The 25,011-nt window shown below is 41.4% G+C and overlaps 2 protein-coding genes across 4 annotated transcripts in view; one reads left to right on the top strand and one right to left on the bottom strand.

The window, feature by feature from the left end:
• slc12a4 (solute carrier family 12 member 4) overlaps positions 1-25,011 on the top strand; it is a 193,819-nt gene that overhangs the window by 58,016 nt on the left and 110,792 nt on the right. For both annotated transcript variants that reach the window (XR_009714296.1, XR_009714295.1), the window contains exons 23-24: positions 7,747-7,894; positions 14,505-14,689. The gene's annotated coding sequence lies outside the window, so the exon portion shown is untranslated. The remainder of the gene's footprint in view (positions 1-7,746; positions 7,895-14,504; positions 14,690-25,011) is intronic.
• celf6 (CUGBP Elav-like family member 6) overlaps positions 1,251-25,011 on the bottom strand; it is a 97,399-nt gene continuing 73,638 nt past the window's right edge. The window contains exons 5-13 of one of the 2 annotated variants that reach the window (XM_061277539.1): positions 22,263-22,342; positions 14,510-14,683; positions 13,165-13,312; positions 11,768-11,914; positions 10,681-10,743; positions 9,963-10,043; positions 8,964-9,107; positions 5,359-5,508; positions 1,251-1,729 (exon numbers count right to left, since the gene is read on the bottom strand). In XM_061277539.1, coding sequence (XP_061133523.1) covers positions 5,381-5,508; positions 8,964-9,107; positions 9,963-10,043; positions 10,681-10,743; positions 11,768-11,914; positions 13,165-13,312; positions 14,510-14,683; positions 22,263-22,342 — 965 coding nt within the window. In that variant the 3' untranslated portion in view covers positions 1,251-1,729; positions 5,359-5,380. Of the gene's footprint in view, positions 1,730-5,358; positions 5,509-8,298; positions 9,108-9,962; positions 10,044-10,680; positions 10,744-11,767; positions 11,915-13,164; positions 13,313-14,509; positions 14,684-22,262; positions 22,343-25,011 lie in introns of those variants that run through there. The other variant, XM_061277540.1, reaches the window with a different exon arrangement.

Below are 25,011 nucleotides of genomic sequence, written 5' to 3'. Positions count from 1 at the left end.
TTCAGTTCAGTTCGGTATGGATGGGAAATTATTGTGTGAGTTTTTATGAATGCAACCCAACATTCTTTCAGCAAACAGCAGCGGGAGACATGAATTTCAGGTTCGTAGCTTTCCGAAATTTATTTCCTCGCATCCTCAAAGCTCAATTTAGAAAAGATGTTTATTAGTCGTCCCATTACATGTCCATTTTGTTTATACAGAAGATAGAACAGGAAAAAATATGGCTTGCAAATCAGATTTATTTATAGATACTGTTTGCACACAGAACTGGGCCCTAATTTATTTAATTATTAATTAGTTAATTAATTGTGGCTGCCTCATGGCCGTCAGTGTTTACAGAACCATACCGTGGCAAACTGAACTATACCACTTGGTGGAAATTTTGTTTTCATTCTTCTGGCAGTTTCAGTAGCTTTCCTGTTCCCTCAAAATCCTTGTATTATTTGCCGCCCTTCATTGAACCACTTTGCTTTTCACGTTGCGCAATACAAAAAGGAACAGAAAAAAAAAAATCCAAAAGGCGCCCGGGGGTCCGTGTTGCTTGGTCTTTTACAGTGGATTGTCGCTTGAACGTATCGGCTAAGGAGGAGCCTTGAGTGTCTGCACTCTGTCCACCGCAGGCACGAGTTAGTTCATTCTTTTGCCCTTTCCGGGAATCGGTCTCTCCTTTTTGCGGTGCCTTGGACATCGTGATGAGCGCAGTATCCAGTGTCGTAAACAGCACTGTCCATTGTTCATTTCTTCTTGTCCTTCACCATTGCAACTTCAAGTATTTTTTTAACAACAGGAAAAATGAGCAAATCTACATTTTTTTTTTCTTTACCCACTTCACTATGATACAACTTGGTGCCCGATTAGCATCCAGAGCAAACAAAAAAAACAGCCCCTACACTACAATTCCATGTTTTTTTTCTTCAATACATAAAGTCCATTTTCTTTTATTACAGTAGGCCACTGGATATTGATTTAATGATTTTTTTTTGTTACTTTTTTGACTAAGAGTAATAGTTGTAGCTACAAGGTATGAGTTTTTTTAAATATATATTTATATATTTATATATTTGTTTAAAAAGCGTTTTTTTTTTTTTTTAGTCCTTTGGTCCCTATTTCCTAAGGAATGATGCATGTAAATTATCCTGGATTCTTCCTCTTCTTTGTCATCATCATCCATCCAGTGCTCGGCCCTGTCACAGAGCACACAACGTCTGTGTAGGCACAAAAACCAAAATGGCAGCAGGCTGGTGTGTGTACGTGTTTGCTTGCATGTATGTGTGTGTATTTGCTTCAGTACTTGAATTGGCATTTGCACTTATTTACAATGTTTTTTTTTGTAATTTTCGTTAGCTATAGCATCTTGTTTGTATGCGTGTTGATGGTATGCATGCTTTGAGCATAATGAGTCTATGAATGTTTTTTTCCTTCTTTTCAACTCATCATGTCTAAAAAAGAGCAGCAAAAAGTTGGTCTTTGCAAAAAATCTGCTTCCTGCGGATGCCTAAGCCAAAAATAAATTAATTCATAAATAAAAGAAACAGGGATTGATAAGACAAAAAAAAAGGCATTTGCCAAAAAATGGAGGAAAATAAAAAATTGGGATTCTTCACTCAGTCACCCAATCTTCCAGTGGGATTCCAGTGGGATTAAGGGACCACCTGTCCGTCGTGATATGTAGAAGAGCAAGGAGTCTTTGACTGCACTTGTGGAAATAAGGTGTTGTGGGCCCTTCATCCTACGACACACAGAGCGAAAAATTGATCGCACAGACCGATTGACGAGCATGACATGACACACAAATGGGAGGGGGTAAAATCAAATTAGTATAATTATGAACTGCTTAACTCATTCAGTGCCAAAGACGGTTATAGACGTCAAAGTTATTAACTGGGTTTATGTACCAAAGATTTGTATCACCTTCTTAGTTATTTTCAACCATCTTTTCTCCTTGCTAGTTAGCGATGCCTTTGTGCGGACGATACATCTGGCACATCTTTTTTAGTTATTTCAGTTATTTGTTGGCAAGAGACAGCCCATGAGACACCGCTCTTGCCTTTGTGTTGAGACATTACAGATAATGTATCCATGCGCGGGAGATTTGGACATAAAATATCTAGTTTATCTCTAATATGTTGGGAGCTATGATGTGGGTGAAGAAAGGCTGCGATATCACAGCAAATTGCTCTGCGAAAGAGCGAACATGAAAGGCCGCAACTCGCCGATGCAAACTCGCGGCCAGACATTCTTTGTTCTACCGTCTGCCTCCAGTAAAATGAGCTTGTTATCGTTCATAATAGATCTAATTTTTAGATGTTAGTCAAATCCAGGCCTGCCATTAGTGGCATACAAACGACCAACGGTTCTGATTATGGATTCTGATCTGGAGGCAAGCTGTGGCTTGAGCTCTATGTCTACCAAAGCACAAGATCAATGTATTTAATGGGGTTTTGTTTTATTTTCTATGCTAACAACATCCGGGAATAACTTTTGTTCATGTTACCTCTAAAGTTTATTGTTCTAAAGTTTGTACAGTTCTAACTAAATATGTCTGAAATTGGGTCGAAGGGTTTGTGTCATGTTTTGTATTGGACTTTTTGTGAGGTCTTTTTCCTCAAATCAAGATTTCTACTCATAGATAACTTCTCAAGATTGTGCCATGGCTTTGGCACAGGTGGGTCTCCAAGTACCCAAATCACGACGCAAATGCACGGTCACCGTAATGATACTCTATTGCGTGGCTAGTGCCAAACATTTAAAGGGGTTGAAGTCTGCAGCGACAACTCCCAGAGTAGCGCAGACTTCCCTCTCTCAGTATGCCGACCTGCGGAACAATTGGTCAAAACTGCCTCTGCCGGGCACGACTTACATTCTCCACTAAAATAGAGCCCGTTGCGCGATTCCACAAGAAGCCACCAAAACTTTGTTACAATAGAAATTAGCGTCAAGGTTATTTTCTTATCTATTCCCCTGACTTTCTATTGGTATTTTTGCTTCAAAACACAAAGAGCCAGAGTTGGAACATGATCTAGAGTGGATTGCATTTGACCTTTGTGCTCCTACTGCATTTGTTGCAGATTCCCTCACCTCACATTTCGTAAACACCTCCATAAAAGGTGACTAAGAGTACTTTGAGCCACAAAGGCGCCTGTGGTGCCCTCCCCACCCAGCGCAGACGGTCCCGTGGGTGCATCTGGCTAGACAAAAGAAAGGGCAGAGTCACCTGCCTTTGAGAGATCTCACTGAAATTGACTTAGCCTTATCATGTTTTGACCTGGCCAGACTGGAAACTTGAAAAGAAAGAACCTTTTTTCACAGCAAATCTGATCCAGGCATGCAAACACTTCATGCCCCGCCCCCAAAAATAACAGGATTATCCTGTTGCCAACAGGATGCGTTCAATATGGCTCGGGTATGGTGTTAATATTTTTGGACTAGGTGGTGCCGCTAGCTGCTCTGTTGCCACAATGTAATCGGTTTGCAGCCTCATAAATAAATAAATGAGAAGTGATTCTGGTGTTGGGCAAACAAAACAATCTTGCATGAGTGAGGCCTGTGCAGATGGAAATCCACAGAGAAGTGGAGTGTCAACATTTGCCCGCGCTCTCAGCAAGATTTAATTGGCCGCAAACACGGGAGGGTCATCTCCGCGTCAACCCATCTTGCCGCTAAACAACTGTTGATTGCATTTGGAAAAAGGTCCTTTTTGCAAAGACTTTCATGTAAAAACACAAATAATAGCTTGCTTGAGGAAACACTGTGAATGTGAGGAAATAGTGACCCAGAAAAATGGATACAAGTGAAAGCACCAATGTGACAGGCAAATGAAGCTCAAAAATGATTCATGAAGCACTTGTTGTGTTTGCTAAGCCCTCTAGATGGCACTCCCTGTTCAATGGAGATGAAAACACATTCAATTTTTCCATATCTTTCTTTGAATCAACGGTGACAGCAAGAAGAGTAAAAAAAAGAAAGCTGGTTCATGAAGCAAATATGAAGCTTCAAAAGTCGTACTACACTGTCTGCATTTTGTGAGGTTTTAACACAGTGAGCATTAAAATGACTTTTTGGTTGGTGGGTAAAAAGGCACCTGCTTCTCTTATTATTATTGTTATGCATCACAATGATTGGCAAAACAAAAACACAAAAGAACAGGATTGACATGTTAAATAGAAAGGACAAATAATTATCAGCATGCCACCATAGAAAGTTGTTTCTTGCTTCCCTTTGTGATGGCGGAGAAAGATTCATCGAAAACTTGTGAAAACTGAAAAGGATGAATTGATGTTTTTTTGCTCTTTTTTTGTATATACACAAAGATAACCCTGAAGGCAGAAATGCATATTTCAGAAACCCTCCTGTCTACAGTAATTGGATTTGCCTTGCATTGTTTGCGATGAGGTCGGCCACACGGTGAGGGCTGCACTTTTTTCCCTTTCTTTCTTGCTTTATTTATTTCATTTTTATCTTTTCTGCACAGAAACACAATTTATGAGTGGCTTCTTTCCGTTGGAAGAGAACTCTGCTTGATCTTTTTTTCTTATTAAAAATTGCCCAACCAAAATGAGGTATTAGAGAGGAATACAATGGGTCTTGGAATTTATCAGCATATAAAAGTTTTTTTTTAAAGTTTTCTTTATTTCTTTTTAAACCAGAGAGAAACAATATTGAAGTTGAATTATAGATTTTTTCATTATTATGGAGATTGTATTGAAGGCCAAAAATGCAGCAGTTGCTGCAAAACTTTGATAAAGTTAATAGAAGGTTGGAATCGATTTTTAAAATGTGGCATTTTGGACCAAATGCCTATTTTGGTTAAGGTGTGAACCTTTGAACCTTGTATTTATTATTTATTATTATAGACAGGAAAATACCCCAAAGCTCAGAAAACAATTGTCGAATCTAGAAATTATTGAAAATGTGCAGTTTGGATACTCTACTGACATTTTTTTTTGTTGTTGTTTGTGAGATGTGGTTTCATCATTGTAATGTAGTTGCTGTAAGCCAACATGGTCTCTTTTTTTTTTTAAGTGTGAGATGTGGCTTCATCATTGTAATGTAGTTCCTGTAAGCCAACATGGTCTCTGAAGGCTGTTCGGCTTTTGTGGATTTGTCCGCTCGACAACCCGCATTGATCGTGAACGCTGTCTCCAGTTGTCAGGTAATTATGCACAGTTGAATATTGATGATGTCATCAATTTCACACTGACAAATCCCGCAGTTACTAATGGGATTCTCAACCTTCTTTTTAGGGGAAAAAATTCACCACACATTTAGTTGCTCATGGAAAAAGATGTATTGATGTCTTTTGTGAGTGTTTATCTTTTTTTTAAAGTTGACCATTTTAATATTAAGCTGTCACCATACCTTGATCAGGCCTGTAGACCAGTCAGTAAGGTCGGTTGGCGTCCTTTGGCCGCTTTAGCTGCACCTTCAGCCTCTTCATGCCTATTTGAAAGCCGTTCATGGCCTGAATGGCAGCTTGGGCGCTCGAGGGGTTATCAAAACTCACAAAGCCTGAGACGAGAACACAGAGTAGCAGGGTGGGGTGGGGGGGGGGGGGGGGAGAAAAGGGAATGGGAGAGTGGAAGAAAAAGGAATATCGGCAGGGATGGAGAGGGTTGACAGGAGGAAGACGAGATGAGACGGCGTTTGAAAGGAGGCCCCTTTTAACTGGCAACAATGAGATGACAATAGCTCTTTGTTTTGTCTTTTCAGCACATTAATTGAAAATTTGGGAATTAAGAAAAGATTACATAAAATAGCACAAAGGCTAATAAGGCAGATAATACAATGAAACAGAAGACCGCATAGGAAACTCAAAGTGGAACTGTGATAGTAAACCCAGAAAAAAAAAAAAGATAAAAAGGTTTGAAAATAGAAAAGAGATCTGAAAGAAGTAACACTTGGTTTAAAATCACATTTTTACCAAGCGTCCCTTCATTTTAGCACAAAGGGTTGAGTTTGCAACTTTAGCTAACAACCTGGGCAAAGCTTTCCAAATGATCTCAAAAGAGCTGATACTTCCTTGACGCCAATACTTTTATTTTATTATCCAGAGCTTTGGTGGCATCTTGTGGAATCTTAGTCGATAAGGTTACAAATGGCTCGCGTGTAACGCCAGCACCAGCATTTTTTTTCCCCCTGGGCTAAGACGGTGGGGCTTGTTTTGTTTGTTTGTAATGATAGATTGTGGCATATTCAGACTTGTGTACATACGTATTTGCTTCATGTCACCACCGGAGCTATGTTATAAATCGAGCACCTGCTGTCGTCCAAAGAAGAGGCCCGGTAGTTGACACATTAACTCGTGTTGCTTCACAGCGTAAATATTATCGGCAACCACAGCCGCGGTGTCCACATTAGAGTCAACAGTCATTTTTTCTAGGTTGGCATGAACGCTTTTGACAATGTTGTCGGCAAATCCGTTATTGTCGTGCGAATGTTGAACGTACGTGACAAAGCGTGCAGGCAAGTAAAGGGCATCAGGTTGGGATGAGATGTGATCCGGGCAGGTGGGGGAGGGGGGGCTACGGGATGTAGACGCCTGCAGCACTGAGTTATCACCTGGGTGTCACAGCGCAATGAGAGCACAGGTTTCCACACCGGGACTCCGTGCCCGTTCTTATCAGACACGGCTGTGATTGACGGCGCGCATTTTCCGCCTGCCATCTGATTTCATCGCTCTGCTACGGGTCCAATTTAATTTGGGGGTAGAGGGCAGGCTTTTGTCAGTGCGAATGAGATAAGGCTGCTGCTTTTACAAACCTTTTAAACAAACGGAGCAGGCAAGGGCCTGTCAGTTGGCAGTGATCCCCCCACCCAAAAAAAAAAAAATCCCCCCTCGACACACACACTCACACATTTGTGATCCTACCCACAGGATTTAATGAATCGCCATACCTCACATTATGCCAAAAAAGGGTGATAGGAAGTTGGGGAGAAAGGAGCCAAAGTGTTGTTAGAGGACGTCAGAAAAGCTACTGGGAAATTTCTGGACATCATTTAATTGGCTGTTTTCACCAGACAGTTTGGGGGCTGATTTGGTGCATGTTTGAGAAGGGATCTTTGAAAGGAATCAGAATATCAAAAGTTTGTTGAATTGATGCCGTAGGAAGTGTGAAGGGGCTTTTGGCTCATTTTCCCAAATGCATTCACTTGCTTCAATCAATTTTACCCATATGAAATTTGCTTTACTGTGATATATTAAAACCAAAATTTTAATGTTTTTAGAATTTTTGAAAAGTACCTTTTGTTTAGTTTATTTATATGCCAAAAATGAGCACTATAGAAATTGGTATACTTAAATAGTTGAGACAAGATTATGTTCTGGGAAAAAAAGAAATAGAAATACAAAGTTTCTCTTTTTTTTTTAAAGAAAGACTGCACCTGCTTTCAGACTTGAATGGAAATACTTAGCTTCACTCTCGTCAGTTTTCTTAAACTTTTCTACTTCACTTTACTATTCATTGTGACGCGCGCGTACCGTTGAACGTAATAGCCGTTCGTGTTAACACTTTGCCCTTCAAGCACTTCAACATTTCAAGCAGAAATATTCTTGGAAACAGTTTTTGTCTACTTTGTTCATGACTTAGCCTACAGCTTGTAACCACAGTATCAAAACATGGAAACCTTCACATACAACAAAATAGCCTGGTTATTTATTATTATTATTATCATTAATATTATTATTATTTTAGATTGTCATTATTTTAATTACTGCCTGAGATTCACAGTTTTGTTTTCCCCCCACAGTTCATCTTCTCCCGCGGCGTGACGGACAGTGAGAGTGGGGGTTGCCGAGCGGCTCACAGACAAGCGTGTCGGAGAGATGCTGAAAGAAAGCCAATGCCGAGAGTCTTCCGTGCGCTCTCCTGGGTGCGGCTGTCCCACTAAATCAACAGTAAGGTCCACACTAGTCTATTATTATCGCTTTAAGCTTTTGGAGTCCACCTGCAAGGGCTCCACCCTGATAAAAGGGTTGCAATCGGGGAGGGATGCTGTTAATTAGGGGTGGTAGAATAGGACTGGATGATTTATTTAAAAAAAAAATAAAAATACCACAAAGGGCTCACAGGCTTCTATTAAGTAGGAAAGCATTCCTATTGTTACTTTGGTGACCGAGTATCACCTACTATAATAGTGATTAGCATTTGAGCAGATTTACCAGATTAAAAAGAAAACTTTTTTTTTTTAATGGTTATTTTTATTGGGAGAATCTGTAGTTGTATGGACTAAACCATTTAAAAGATACTGTGTTAATCAAAAACAACACACAGGGTTTATACCTTAAAGTATTTTTACTATAATTGTAAGACAGTCAAATATTATGCAGTTTAAACGGTACACTTAAATATACAACAAGAAAAAATGACCGAAATGTTCAAATAAAAAGATATATTGCATTGCATACAGAAATAAAAACAAACAAATTAAATACGTACCAAAAAAGTTAAATACAAGTGATCGGTACTTAAGCAGTGATTCTTTCGCATACCACCAGAGGGAGCTGCCACTAATGGTACTAATGCCACATTTGGAGAGTCACTGTAGCTTCATTTCCACAGCGACTAACAACAAATCGACAACTTCTAGACAATTAATGATCAAAAAACATACATTACACTAATCTATAATATTGGAGGCCCAGCTAGGACACCCAGAACTCTACCGTGACGTCTACTATGATGTCAAAGCAAATGTAATTAGGTCTACTCATTGTAACTTTCTCCGATTGGGTGGATTGACAACGAAGCCACCCCCCGCTCAATGGCTTTAAACACTCCCTTTAAACTACCTTTCAAATGTTAATTGAAGCTTGATTAGGATAGACAGTGGGAATTAAGAAAATAAAAGGCAAATGCTAATTGCATGAAAGCAGCGAGGGGCATGAGAAGATTTCAAAACCCAAGCACATAATTCCAAACTGCTCCCCTACCCACATCACATCCCACTGTTGATTTTGAACTCACCGAAACATTTGCTCTGATTGGTCGCTCTGTCCACAAAGACTTTCGCCGAGATGACATTGCCAAAAGGGAGAAACATTTGCATGAGCTCCGCGTCACCAAATTCCTGGGGCAGGTGATAAATAAACAGGTTGCAGCCCTCCGGCCCTGGTGAAGGGAGGAGACAGCACAGACAAGACGAGTGACATCCGAAGGAGACTTTCAGACAAGGAGTAAACAGTTGCTGACGTTGGGCCAAATATGTCACAATTTGATACATTTTAAATATATTTTTTCTATCTATTATTAGTTGTTATTTTCACTTTTTTTTTAACCAATCAAAACTGTCTCATTTTCTTTAGACCGCAAACTCATCGAGACTGTTTCAATAGCTGCTTGTAGACGATTAGAGCACTCCGATTCAATTTCCGGACACAGAGTCTTACACGCACTCCTGCTGTGGTAAACAAAGTTTTTTTGCAAGACGGTTATGAAAGCACTTCATTTCATACCTCTTACATCGAATATTCATGCCGCTCTAAAATGTCTCCTACATACAATCATCATACAGGTGAATAATTGAGACAGAGGAATTATGTCAAAAATAGTAATTTAATATAAGCGTACATCCTTTCTTTTATTATAAATGATGGCAAGGCCCGTGCAGGTGTGTCTATGTGGTTTGCATGTGAACGCTCCTTCTAGTAATGGCGTAAATGATTATGCATGCAGATAATTAATCTGATGAATATTTATAACCACTTAAATACATTGTAATGGACTGATTAAGCAATCCGAGTGTGAATTAGTTCACTTTTTGAATAATGACAGAGTAACTTTCGTCTCGTCACTAATGCTTTTTAGAGCCTTTTTCTCACTTTATTTTTATTCTTCATACTCCGAGACGGCTCCGAGGCCCCCTCCCTCCTTGCTTTTTCTAATTCAAAGCGGTGCGGCAACATTAGAATGGAACACAGCAATTATCACCTTTTATCTTGGGTGGGCGCGTTCACTCGCTCTTACCTTCCCGCTGTTGCTGGGGAATGATGGTCGGCTGCTGGGGGAATGCTTGGCTGATTGGCGCATAGGCGGCAGGGTAGGCTGCTGTTGCAAAAGGGGGAGAAAGCAAGAAGGGGGCAATAATCGTTTCTCTGTTTTCAAGATTGGTGGAACAAATATGGCATTACCTTGAGCTCATGGTTTGTCATTTATTTACTGACTCTGGACCAAATGTATTATATATATATATATATATATATATATATATATATATATATATATATATATATATATATATGTGTATATATACTTTTTTTTCTAAGTTTGACCAATGTCATTGTGGTCTCGTTTTGAGGTACCACAGTACTAAACTTTAGAGTCTAAAGCGTCGCGGGAGTTAATAACCAGCAACTCACCCGTGCATGAAATCTTACGTCTCATTAATGAGAGTCGATGTCAGGCAACAGTGAGAGGCCTATGTCATCTCTCTTGTAGACTATGACAAGTTCAGAACCTCAGCTCTTTGTGTATTTTTGGAACGAAGACATTTTTTTCGTGTATGTGGGCGTACTATCAAGTCAATTCCAAATCCTTTTGGAATCCTAATGTAAAACAGCCTAATCCTGATGGAAATTAGCCGGTTGTGCCTGCTATCTTTACTTGTCAGTGTCTACCCGTGTGACAAACAGACAGGGAGGTGCAGATGGAGTGAACGAGAGACTTTAGACGACAGACGGATCACCTGCGTAGTGTTGGACGCCGGCGTAAGCCTGCTGGAGAGGGTCGGTCACTGTCGGACTCTGTGCTGCAAGAGAGGCAGTGGGGTGGAAGAAGGGGGAGGTGGAGAGCAGAGAGAGGATGGAGAGCGGTCAAGAGAGGCTCCAAGACAAAGACCAAAGATGTGATACGAGTGTCTGGCTTTCTACTCAAAATGGTGTCGGCTGCCGGTGACTCTGATCGGCTGTCAGCTAGCAAATCATTGTAAGGTGTTAAGATACGACAAAAAAAACAACATACAAGAATATCTTTGTAGATTGGCGGGTTAAGGTTAGGTTGCGGATGATGCCAATTGGGTGCTGCTTAAAGATTCTATTTTTTTTTAGAAACCAACAATGTTGTGACCCTTTTTTGTAATGTATTGACAAGTTAAACTGTGTCATCACATTGCTATGATGTCACTGTTTGTATGGAACTAAGGCAGCTATGACAAACCTTCATGCAAGCCACTTCCTGAAAATTATTTGGAGTGAGCTAATGCGAACTGTAGCGCTTTGAGGAAAGCTGGCTTAACTAACTGTGGAGAGCCATCAGGGGGCAAGATCACACTGAGAGATGGCAGATATTTGGGTTGTCATTCCCCTCAGTTCTTCAAAATTGCCTGTTCGACCCAGATGTTTGCATCAAATATTAATAACGTGCCAAACAAACCACTTTGTAGTTCATTACAACTGCCGCTCTCTTTGCATAAAACACACGCAAGGGAGCTTGAGTCCTGTCACTTCCCCAGGAATCATTCCCAGACAGCATCAAGGAGCTCAGGACAGGCCGACGCACGTCAAATTAAACAGAAAGGATAGAAAGCTGAAATGATTGATTCATCATCATATGGAAGTTGGCCGCTCTGAAATCTGCCAAAGATCCGGCTGACTGGTCCCGGAGCTTAAAAGACTTCAAATCAAAAAAGACATGTCACAGGAGGATAAACGGAAAAAAAGGACCTGTCAACTTTTTACTCGTAAAATGCGACGACGTTCATCGTTGTTGTTCATCAGGTGACACTTGTGGTTAAAGACAAGAAATCCTCAGCGCAAACGACGTTTTCAGCTCACCTGGGTAAGGGTGAATGCCGTTACTGTAAATTGGCTCGGACGTGGGCTGCCCGTTGGTTTGTGGCGCGAGGGCACTAAAGCCGTTGACCCCGATGGGCGTGGCTATGCTGGGGACGGTTGCAGTGATGCCTGGGGGTGTGCTGGTGCCTGCAAATATATACAACTTGTTTTAAAAATGCACAAAAAGAGGGAATCCGCATGCTGCAGACTCAAAACGGATTGTCCCACCCATTTCCATCTTTTAACGCCACTGCCATTAATGCTTTGTTTAGGAAATCCTACTTAATTCTCTTGAGAACACTCATTTAATCAGAATTTAGACTTTCGATATATTTTATGTGCAGTTACAGTAATTTAGTGCCTCTCTATGCCTTTTAATCAGCCTGCTTAAAATTCTTAACATTTCTAAACCTATCAAACTATTCTTGAACTAACAGATCAAACTCCCCTCATAACATGAAAAACTCGGATTAGCATAATATCCAGTTCAAACAATTGGCAAATGAGCATATTTGAAGATGATAAACATCCAATGATCCAAATATGAGTCTCAGAAAAAAAGTTGTAATGCAGCTTTTGGATGTCATACGCTGCTCATGTCACCTTTGAACTGATGGATTTTTATTATTAGTTTTTAATCCAAGGCGAAGGGCATTTATAACATGTGGGATTACGTTTTATAAGCATTACCTGGTACGTGTATACCTTCTGGATTACAATTGCTCTATATGGCGTCAAGGCACTTCATTTAATGTATTTGCGATGACCCTGCCTCTCAGGCCGTCTGCCTACTTAGTGTCAAGCCGTCAGAAAAGTCTTTCGTGACAACGACCGAGAAGGTAGTTCAGACCGAGGTCCGGGATTATCGCCTTTGAGACATCGCTCTTATATTTGCTAAACCACGGACTCAGAATCCAAAGTCATGAGGATTGGCGGCGTTCCCGGGGGAGAAAAAAAAACACCGTTGCGAAGAGCGAGTGACAGCAAGGCAGTGAGAGATAATGAGAGCGAGAAGTGTGTAATGCGGCTGCCAACAAAAGTGGCGGGAATACCGCACGTGTTCTACCATCACGGCCTCGCTTCAACGCGGGCTTCTATCAGCACGGAAAGTGGAATCTTAAAAAATGCAACAAGGGCATATGTAGAGAGACCTTGGATGAATTTGTTACCGCTGCTTCTCATGATCTTGCTTGTAAAAATCAAAATTCCAACCGCCTCTTGGAGTTCTTGAAAGTCTTTGAATTTTTCAACATCTTTTTTTTTCAAGGCTGGAATATTTCATGCTAGCTTTTCTGCCAAAGACATTTTCAAATTTGACCTGAATAAGCATGTATGGTTGATGATAAAAACGGGCTTTAGCAAATAAAATTGAGACAATAACCCCGTCCCCCCCTTACCTGAAGATGGTGTCATCGGAGTCGCCACCAGGCCGTTGACATTGAACGCCGCCATTTGCTGCATTTGCGCGGCAGCAATGGCCGCCATGGGGTTCAGGTAGGACCCTTGTGTTGCCGCCATCAGGGCTGCTTGCTGTTGCATCATCTGCTGTAGGATTAGAGATCAGCGGGCGGGGGAAGGAGGGGAAGGACAGAGAGGAGGGTTGAAATAGCCGCGGGAGCAGAACGTGTTTACTCTCACATCTCTGTTTACTTGGCTCGCGCCTTGTTCTTGGACCGCATCACCCCCTCAGCATCACTTTCCACTCACCAGTCCATAACACACTTCTGTCCTCATTGTACTGCCTCATAATCAAAACTATTTGCTGATGATTTCATACATTTATAAGCATTATACATGTGCTGGAATTAGGGAGGGAATGTGCGAGTGGGCGATTCTCACCTGTCAAGATGAGTTGTTAGCTACCGTGTGAGTGCAAAATCTCACAGACTTTTAACTCGGGCTGTGACTTTCATGTGTGAATATGAAACGGTGGTGATGGTGGTGCGAGGGGGGGAGGGGCTGGCGAGGGGGGGAGGGGTAGCCGGTGTTGGTTCTCGGTAATGACATACACTTGAGTTTGGAGTGCAAGGTAAAATGTGTTGGCGGCTGGAATTCAATGAAGTACTGTAGTCCTAACAAAAGTGACTTGAATGGAAAGTAGATGCCAAAACACAGCAATGCGCACACAGGATAAAAACATTGCATCAATAAATCAGGTGAATAGACACAGTATCAAAAAAACGGTGTATCATTCTGTAAAATGTGGAAATTCTAGTTAATTATATTCTAATATAAAATAATTAAATCAAAATAACCGATGATTCATCACATTTACAGTGTTTATTTATTCATATTTTACTTCACAAATAAATGACCTGCAGGCCAGTCTTTTAAAAATCCAATATAGCTCTTGAGCACCATAATTTGCCCACTCCTGCTGTTTATGATCAAAAAGATATGTTAGCTCTTTGTAATGTAGATGTCTGGTGGAGTACATTGTGATCTTTTACAACATTGTACAGTATTTCCAGTTAACGTCGTGTTTGCTCTGTGAATTTAGCTGCAAGAGAGGGTCACAGTAAAAATGAGTGTAGAGCAATTTCACACCACCAAAAGCTCTACCACAATAATAAAACTTGAAAAATTTGCTACTTCATCTTGCGTTATATTTGACTGTGCCTGTGTAGCCAATGTCATGGCCAATGAGGTTATACAAGTGGATATCATCACATTCCTAGTGAGAAAGAGAAGTGAGGTCAAACCTTCAATGACAAGCGTTTTGTTTTCTGTTTTCAAGCTCACCGTCTCCTCCCCCGCCGGGCTGAGACTTACAGCATGAGAGTAGGCGCCATAGGCCCCAAACTGGATAGTCATGGGACTGAAGATGCCGAGCTGACCCGCCATCTGGTGCATCCGGCGCAAAGTCCGCTCCTTGTCGGTGTCTGCGAATTTGACCACCAAGCTGGACGAGGCGCCCTAAAGGTAGGAATATGTTATGTTAGATTTTCCTACAAGTATTATTTTGGGTGGGGGTTCATGTGTAAAGTGGCTTTCGAAGCAAAACACAAGCATGTTTTTTTAATACCATTGTCCATATATACAAAGTGACACCAAACTAGAATATGCTTAAGACTGGACTCGGGCTCTCGTCAAATGAATCGTACTTTGGGTTTCCAAGCCCAGTTATAATTGTCTGGTGTGTGCTTTATCTCCCCACGGAATTGCCTTCTCTTTGATACAATCTGAAAAAATCCGAGCATACATTCTTCATGACCGTCGATATAAAAGAGGAGAGCACCGTTTTTTTTTTTCTTCAACGGGTGTCTTGACATCCATCAAGGAAGCCAGTGGAACTGAATATGCAACCATTATGGGTGCAGTCATTTAGCTGTCAGCATTAAATGGAAGACGGTGGTGATTGATGCAAACTTTCAAACTCCAACAGAATTGTGATCCTAACCAGATCCCGCTGGAGTCCCAGTCGTTGGGCTGTGAAGCTCTGCTGCATACACTTGCGGGTAATTAGATCTGGCCCCGAGCCTTGAGCGTATGAAGGGTGAAGTATTGACTAATAGATTTACCTTATGGCATATATAGTTCCGTATTGATGTCCGCACTGCTGAGTTTGCATCCAATTAGATCATTTCACATATAGAGACTAGTGTCAGTCGCTAGCATGACATCTAGGGAGGGGAAAGTTCACTGTGACAGGACTGCAGTCCAAATAAAAGAGCTCGGAAAAAGAACCAGGACGGTAGGACACAGGAACCCCAGGGGATGAGCCAGGAAATGATTAGTAAGAACATAAAAGCAAAGACATGACGAGAAAGGATCAAAATCTTGGGATTCTGTTAGTAAATGTCTCATGGTGACAGGGTCAGTACAAATTGAGGCTTTGGTTCAGATTTCTATAGTCTCCTGGAGTGTGGACTTTAAAACTGGGAGCAAAGTGACCAGTGTGCCATACACCTGTTTCTCGCGCATGAATGAAGTGAAATTGAGAAAGCTACGCCCAGATGCTCCCCATGTCAGATTGCATGAGTACTAGTTTTTATATCAGTGGAAAAGCACAGAAGCAAGGAAGACCTTGCTCCCTCCAACCAAATAATGCAACGGCGCAAGTGTCCTACTTAGTTGCCTGTGGTGGACAGCTAAAGCTTAAGATTGATGCAGTCACGGTTTATATAAAGCCTGAGTCATTAGTGGTTCACTTAAGTCCTTGTGAATAGCTTTTATTTCAAAATGTTATCAAAGGTCAGGACTAATCAAGATGACGAGCGTTCAGCTGTTGTTTAGCTCGGAATGCTAATGCTAAACGAATGCTAGTAACATGCACCGCAGGTGTGTGTGCAAAAACATCATTCATAACGTGATCTTCGACACAGTGATGAAAAAAAGTCAGAAATTACTCAAAATGCCGTGGGAGCAGCCGGGAGCTGTCAAACCCTTCTCCTACCACCATGTTTATTTTACAATCACGTCGGATTAAACTTGATTTTAGCCCTTATTCAGTCCTTATCGGAAATTGGCTGTGATTGAGAATCTACTTACTTGTATTACTAGAACTCAGCTTTTTTTACTATCTGCGGACAAATGTACGGCACACTGAGGGGCATCAGCGTGGCCCCGAGGGGCCATTTCGCTGCATATTGGCTCTTATATTGGCAGGGAGCGTTCCTCCTGAAGACACACGACAGCCTTCTGATTCCTTTCCTTGTGTGCCATTTCAATTAGTTAAATCAATACTCTGACATGGCGGCATTAAGGAATTGTTTCTTCCCCCCCATTTCTAATTTGATTCCACTGCACTTCCTGACCTTTTTACACTTCTTCCTCAACTTTGGTGGCCATTTGAAGGCGCCAGGCGGTTTGGTTTAATGAGGCTGATGATGAGCAAACATTGTCCGTCTGCGTCGCTGCCAGTGAAGGCTGCCTACCGTGGCGACGACGCCTGGCATTTAGCTCACACCCTTCGCCGTCTACATTCTCATATTCATTTAATACCTTGCAAAAATGGCTTGTGACAATTGGAACAGTCAAAGCCTAAGGCGGTCTGTGCCGTTGACAAAAAAAGGAAAGAAAAAAACAGGCTCTCGCTGTCTCAAGCTTAAATTTCACCCTTGTGAAGCTTCTGATGCATTCCGATAGGATGGGGGCTTCATCTCGTGGATCGACAGTTTCCATTAACAAAAAAGGCCAAGCGATATGTATCCGGGTAATGAAGGAACAGGTGGCAGCCGACGACAAAAAAAAAGAAATTCCCCCTACTGGATGCAGAAAATCCCGAGCTGACAAACAAACAGGATAATAACCTCCCGCAGCACAAGTCTTCATACCTGGAGAGAAAATGAATTTGCTGAATTTGATAAGGGCCAACGGGGAGCCGTCACTTTTGACAGGTACAACGAAGGAATTTGCGACGGGTTCAAAAACTAATCTAATTTCTTAAATAACACACTTGACTTGTGAAAATCTCCCCATATTGGATCTTATATAGGGCCGGGCAACGCGGTAACGGAACAATACGTGGCGGTAATTGAGGGATTAGAACTCGACTACGCCCGTGGAATGGCATTAGTCCTTATCGCTGCAGTTTTTGCGACTCAATTGTGTGTAAAATATGTGCAAACAGGTAAACAGCCTCATTTTCATCTATCATGAGAAACATTATGTAATATTACAGCTAGACGTTCTCCGGGGAGAAAATAAGCAGAGGAATTATCAATAATAAAGTTTTACCTCTCCGCGAAGCAAAATACTTTTAAAAGATAATCAAAAGTTTGTTGACACATTTAAAGTCTCAGGGTGTGAATGGAGCATGTGTAATGAATTAATTGAATATATGATAGCGAGTTCTTTGGTAAATGAGTTAACTCCCACTGGGCCCAGTGTTGCACGGCTGGTAAAACCACTCGGGAAGGTTGTCGCTCATTAGCGGTGCATGTTGCTGTCTCGGTTTGGCCTTTCTGCTCTACCCCCCAAAGACTGCTGCAGCTGCTGAGTAAAGCTGCATAAAGCCCAGAAACACAAAGCAATAGGAATACTGCCATGAAATAAGATCGGTCATTTGCCTGTGATTTCTTTGACAATATACAAGGTCAACATTTCCGATACAGTGGTGATTGAGGAAAAATATTAATCCTGTAAACTGATTGATTGGGAGGGACCATTCATTTCAACACAGAAACATGATAAAGATTTTTCTAATGTTACTCAGGTCTTGATTCACTGAAGATTAGAAAACACTAGAAGCAGACATGTTTAGTGTCCTTCCTCCAATCCCATTTACCTAAAAAAAGATTAATCGATTAATCGTTTTTTGTTCCCCGCCAACAATATTTTGTCCAATGCCCATCCGAAAAAGTCTGAACTAATCCAAAATGTTGCCTCTATGTCGAAGTGTGTGTTATGGTTGGCTCTATTCAAACTGAGGACATCCAAAATCTCATGTAGTATGTCACAGCTTGAAATTCCACAACACCTCGGCATGACGTTTGCTGCCCTACACGTTGCCACGACCATGCTCGCTGGCTCGGTCTTATCTCTCATTAATCCACGAGTCGGCTATCACACACACACCTGTACGCTCTTGTCGCTGCCAACGCCGCTAAGGCTCCATGGGGCCTGTCAGCCGTGCCGTGACAGCTAACATGACAATGGCGACAATTTGCTCGCCGCCCGGTTGCCTTACCCTTGGCGCGTTCTATCTTGAAGTTCTGCCACACGCGTGTCTCTTTAGCATGACTCAACCGAGACTGACTGTCATTTGAGTTAATTCCGGAAACACCTGCAGTCTGGTGTAGACGTAAATTAAAAGTGGGACTTCATTTTGGCAGTGGTCGAAAGTACCAAGTCGATTTCTTTTTTAATCTTTTTTTTTTTTGCATCTTCTGTTACAGCACACACAGAGTTTGCATATTTTTCCATATAATATATTTTGTGCCATTATTTGGCGTCACGCTTATTCATGGTTTTGTACTCCAGTGCCAGGTAACGCAGATGCGACAGAAAACATTAAGAGATTCTTTGTTCAATGTTCATGCAGACCTCACAGCTGGCAGCGGCACACCGAATCATGGGTCCTGCTGGACGGTTGCTGACGACATGTGGCGGCGATATTATCCAAATTAACCGAATTCCCTATTCATCTGAGGCATACTCGTAGTTGGGTGCCTATTAATCTGGGAGCAAGTCTGGATTCGGGGTGCAGAGAGGATAACAGGTGCAGGGATAGAGGCGGGAGATTTAGTTAATAAAGTGTATTACTGAACTTTTTGGATCGCTGCTGTCCATCAGCCCAAAGTCTGTTTGTGCAGCCATTTGCTGCCGTGGAGAGTTCATCTGCTGCACAGCTCAAGCAGCTGACTGGCTCGAGCTAACGCGAGCATTGCCAAGGCTGCAGATGTACGACAGAACTGTACAGAAGCCTGGAAAAGATTCTCGACACTCACGGCAAGGGAGGATGGATGAATCATGTAGGTCATTGTAAATGTATTTATTTTTTTAACTATGGCAATCAATTTAATTCTAATTAGTATAATCATTATTTAGTCGTCACGGTTTACATGAGTAGGAAACCTCTAGAGGACAACTGTGCACAAAGTTAAGCAGACTTATTTCTCTCCCTCACTCTTTCAGTGTATTTCAAAAATGAAATGTAAATCACATCTGGTTTCATGGCTGCCAGGAAGCATTCGTAAATATTTATCGCAGCACATCAGTAAAGTGTGTGAAGAGTGAGTGTTTGCCAGAGATTGTGTGTGTGTGTGTGTATGCTTGTCAGGCCGTACATCATTTCTTATACTTACACGGCCTTGTTTGAGCGAGTTGGAAGCATATCGGATTCATAATTAACTGCCGCTTGACGACAGCTTCCGGTTCTCGTGGCCCCATTTTCCAATTCCCAAATAAACACCATCCAGTGCGGTGCAGTTTATCACGTTGAAGTAAAGAAAAACACCTTCTAACTTCACAGTTCCTATTAAAATGCATTTGCTGCTAAACCCTACTGAAAGAAAAGCAAATGGACAACTAATGTTTTGCACAGCGCAGCCCACTTCAACAGCCTTGTCCTTGCTTTGTTGTAACGACTTAATATTGTGGCCAGCGGTGGAGGTAGACTGATAAATGGCATGAGTCCGACACTATTATGAAGGCCTAATGGGTTCATAAGAGCCGGGCAAAAATATTAGCGAAACAGTTTAGGTAGGCCACCTTAATAACCTGACCTTGTTTTGCAGATCAATCTCAACTCCGGAGAGTGCTTGTCAACATTATTGACGTACTTGTTAACCAACCCGTCTAGTCGCCGCCTTGAAACCCCGCTTGATAAGTGTTTTAAATATTTAATATACGCTCGGTGACATTGGCAAAACTGAAGTCATAATTCAGCCGTGATGGTCCTTTTGCGGGCCATTTTTCCGTCGGTGCTACATCTTGTGTGAAGCCTTTTACCTTTCCACGTGTTCTTGTGCTATTAAGTAGTCAATAACTGCACTTGTATCTTTCATCTATCACTGCCACCAGGGTTAATTAATGTTTTTTCTTCAAACAAAAAATGGATTGGTCCCAAGGGTTTATCATACTGCTTTTTGAGCATCTCTATTGTCCAACCAACCAAATGAGATTTTTGTTTATATTAGTAAATACTGAAAAATAAATGGTGTGGTATTTCCTCATAGTCACTTGCGGACACGGGGGCGCTGCCCACCTCTGAAATATGCTTAGACCCGCAGGTGCCAGGCTAGATAATCACATTTTCTGTATTTTCAGATTTTTCGGGATTTTTTTATTTCTATTTTAGTGTTTTCTGAAGAACTTTGGGGTTTGTTATTTTTTTGGGAGGTTTTGCAGACCTCCTGAATTATGCTAGACCCCCCACCACATGTTTCTTGTGGAGGTGGTTATACCGTTTATAGGTCACAGTATTTTTTTTGTTTAGATTGGAATGATTTGTCTCGTTCTCTTATTTTATTTCACAAAAACCTGACGTTAGAAAAACTTTTTTTTTACATCCTCGATCGCAAGCATGACCTGCATAGCCAATCTTCCAAAATGTGTTGCTCGACACACTCTTCAACATAAAGCCCCAAATTATACACTCATTTACATTTTCAGGAGGAGGTTAAGAGCGGCATTTATCTTATGACGAAGGCCTCTTAGCCCGCATGGAAAAACAGTCCTATCTCCTTGTGATAAGAGAATCCTTACGCATGCTTTTGCACGCACTGTTTTCTCTTGCCGCCCCCACGCACGCCGCTTTGCACTTGGTAGATCAACAAGCCCTTATGACAATTAAGTACAAAATCCCACTAAAGGTTAAACAGCATATTTAGTTGGAGGGTGAACTGACATGAACGTCACTCATTTCATACATATGCCAGCCCTAAAAATGTGATTTTGTTGTCATTTGAAATCGGATGCTTGAGGCTCATTAATGCTCTTCATATTTTATTTGCACTTCAGTTTCGCAGTCATTTCAAGGAAGCAGTTTGTCCCTTCTTGTGAAGCATACTAATCAAACATGTCATTTTTGTGCAAATTAAAAGGATATACTTGTTTATCGGTTAAATGACGTTATACGTTTCTCGCAATATGTCCGCTTCAACTTCCCTCCGATCAAAGTCTCATCCTTGTCATTTGCATGAATTATATAAGAAGTGTTTCACATTAGCCTCAGCATCATCCTTTGACCGCCGATTGAACCGTTACCCGTAAATAACATCCTGTACAAGACATTTGCGTCACAGCGTCTCTCTGGGAGGCATTTAAGGCTGCATACGGCGGCGTGTGTGCAGTCATCGTATCTTCTGTACGACGCGAATGGAAAGACGATATGTTTGCTGAGAAGCTAGTTTGAATAGATGCAGAAAGAGCGGATCAAGTGTAAAGACATGCACTGTAAGGAGGCCAATGCTGACTGTTAGTATCTTTTGTTTATGCTAACAGTGAAAAATGTCGATGTCGTATCTGTTGACAATTTTTGTATTTTAAGTTCTTTAGACATATATCATAAACAACATAATCTTTTCTTTACAATTTACCTTTTTCTACCAATCCGGTTTGACTTCATGACTTGGATACTTAACTTTCTCGGTTCATAACGTACAACCTCTCTCCCCAAAATTTCCCTCATCCGGTTATTTAACATTTCAACAAAAGTGAGCAGAAAGTGTCCCAAAACTCCTGATTCATACTCCATTTTCCCACTCATTTCCTCTCTGCTGGGCCGGGTCACTTTATGTCTGATGGATGCCGCCGCTGCCTGCCAAGAGTAATTTTATAAGGGAAGCCGACAGGAGTGGCCCTCTGCCAAGGGGACCAACCCGCCTCTGGTTCTCGATTTGTCTGCCTTCACAATCGATGTGAACACACATACAATATTCCCTCCGGACTCATACCGCAACTCTCTGAAGGAAAGCTGAGCATCGGGGGCGATATAAAAAGCCCTAGTAGCAGGTGAAAGTTTAATGTGACCTACATTAAAATTTCATGTATTTGTAACAGTACTTGAGCTAATTCTGTTGTTTACGTGTTGAGAGATTGTTTTACTCACAGGCATGGTCTGTCCACCATGCAAGCTGTTGATGGCAGCCTGTGCTTCTCCGTGGCTGGAGAATTTGACAAAAGCACAGCCTGTAAACACACACACAAAAAGGCAAAACAGCATCAGGCAGACGGTCTTTGGATTTATCAAGTAATTAAAGTAAAATCACCAGTTATTGTCTTCACGTTATCTAATCTATAAATATATTCTGGTCACTTGTGTGTTGGGATCGTCGCTAAAGGCATTAGCGGCCTGGAACATCATGTCCCTCGCCCCGGCAGCACTAATTCCACAGACTTGTTTGTGAATATTAATCTGTTTAATATTTACACATTGTGATTTGTGTGCAGTCACTCATAAAGGAGATTAGCGCGACAATAGCACGCTCTTATAATCGGCCTATCCGACGTAATCGTCATTCGCCTCAAATTTAAGACGTTGGGCGGTGATGCTGGAGGAAGCAATCTGGGCAGGGACGGCTCTTTTTCTTCTGCCTCGGAGGACGTTGGAATCATTTCAAATCTGTTGTGTGGTTAAGGCTCAGGAAGGAAGAGTCAACATGAGAAGTTGGCCAGAACACAAGAGAAATGAGTGTCGGCAGCAGTGTCGGAGAGCTTTGCTGGATCAATGTTCCAAACGATATTAAGGGTGATTCAAGTGGATAATATGAATGCATGTGAGGTTTAGATATGCTAGTCACGTGATCAAGTGTTGCTTCAAAATTGTGTGGACTTTTGATCCACGAAAATTCCCACTGAGATCATCATATAATCTTCTGACGGTACTTTTTGGACGATCAGGCTCAGTCTCAATAAACAGGTCTGCTTTGGTAAATTGGTGCACTGAGTTATAAGATAACTTAAAACACTGAATAGAAGTCAACCTCATAACTGCTGATGATCATCTCTGATCAACAAGAAACTAATGACTAATTTCAGGACTATAAGCCGCACCAGGTAAAATTCAGGGAAGATGCTGTTTTGTTCCTATATATTAGTCGCACTGGACTATAAGCCGCAGGTGTTTTAATGTTTAATTTCCATATGTAAGAGAATATCCACAAATCATACAATATCATAGAAATCATGAAACATTCATAGATAAGCCGCACTGGACTTGAACAGGGTTCAAAGCTTGTGCAAAGTAGTAGCAATTTATAATCCGGAAAATACGGTACTGCTCGTTCAGCATTCGATGTCGGCTGAAATGAGGTCAAAGTGCGCTAAGATGACATTTTACCTTTTTTGGCACATCCAGACCTCCACATGCTTGTCCTAAACCACACATACATCCTGTGCGGCACTTTTACAACATGTAGTGCACTAAAATAAAAATGAATGTGAATGGTTCATTTGGAAACGGCATTGAATTAATCAGCGTTACCATCATTGACTACTCTGTTCTATCCTATTTTTATCCTTGGCCTCAGGTCGTTCATGTTTTAACTTTAGAAGGCTATCTAATTAACAACCTAGAGGATTTATTCAGCTGCTTTTCATTAATCGAGCAACAGCGGTGCTCACAGAACCGGGCGCACGCTTCCTGAGCTGATCACCCGGGAGATGTCTGGAAATCGGATTTGAAATGGTTTGTTTTGAGTCACTTCATGATTTGATTGTGGTACCCTAAAGTCAACTTGAGGAGTTTCCAGCTCACCAGTAACCCTAATAAGGATAGGTCGTAGAGAAAATGGATGCATGGAAATCTCCAATATTCAAAATGGCCGCATCCGATTTATAAAAACAGACCACTAAAAGCTAAATTCACTCAAACTGTCATTATGTGTGACATCACATAAGACATGCGAGATGTCAGCTAAAAGGGTTTACTGTTTGTTTTCTCTCTCTCGAAAGTGAACAAATGCAATGAGAACTGTACAACCTGAAATGCAATTTATGGGAATGTACGAAAGAGTTTACCACGCTTCGTGTTTCAAGTCATCTGTAATGGCCTCCAGTTTATCCCTATGAAGAATATATGCTAGAAAAATGGATGGATGAGTGTTATTAAATCCGCACGTATTCGAGGTATGACAGCATCCCTGAAAAAATATTGTGTCCGACTTTGGAGGTAATCGTTTCTCTAACTTAACCAAATCAAAACTTTCAAAACTTTAGGACTCTAGCACTGTGTCCCCAATCAATAGATGACAAAATCCACTTTCACCTGAGGCTTTCCATCCACTACAAAAGCAGCGTAAACTGTTTGTGTGGAGACATTCAAGTGAGCAGCAAAAGGCTATGTGTGTTTTGTTGTTGTGTCAAATGTCCTTAAAGCTGAATAGATCTACAGAGGGGAACTGCTAACGTCAAAGAACACTTTGATTCCGTTCTCCCGTTTTTTTACTTCATTTGAAATGTTCTCGAGGGGGTTCAAGGCAGGAAGGGTCTTTATTTGTTTGACTGAAAGATGTTTGTGACTTGAAGTCTGCCTTTGAAAGAGCAAACAAATTTGACTTTTAGTAGGAAAAGAATTGAAAAAAAAATTAGGTTCAGTGTGGTTTTGAAGGGCAAGATAGAGTCTGGTTGTTTCTCCAACAAAGGGTTGGGTGGACCTCAATGCCAGTGAGGCCCGTCAGAAAATTTGGTCTGGCTGACCAGGCGATTCTTAGGAACAAATACAGGCGATGGAACTCAGTTTTCAACTGAGTTCTGTTATTCCGGTATGTTGTATGTACCGTAATTTCTGAACTATAAACTGCACCCGAATATAAACTAAAATTAGGGAAAACTCTTGTTTTGTTTATATATAAACCGCA

The sequence above is a fragment of the Syngnathus typhle genome, linkage group LG4 (assembly GCF_033458585.1).
Source record: "Syngnathus typhle isolate RoL2023-S1 ecotype Sweden linkage group LG4, RoL_Styp_1.0, whole genome shotgun sequence".
In the NCBI taxonomy this organism is placed as follows: Eukaryota; Metazoa; Chordata; class Actinopteri; order Syngnathiformes; family Syngnathidae; genus Syngnathus; species Syngnathus typhle.
Note: the sequence above shows the minus strand (reverse complement) of the source record. Positions and strands in the feature narration are given on the sequence as shown.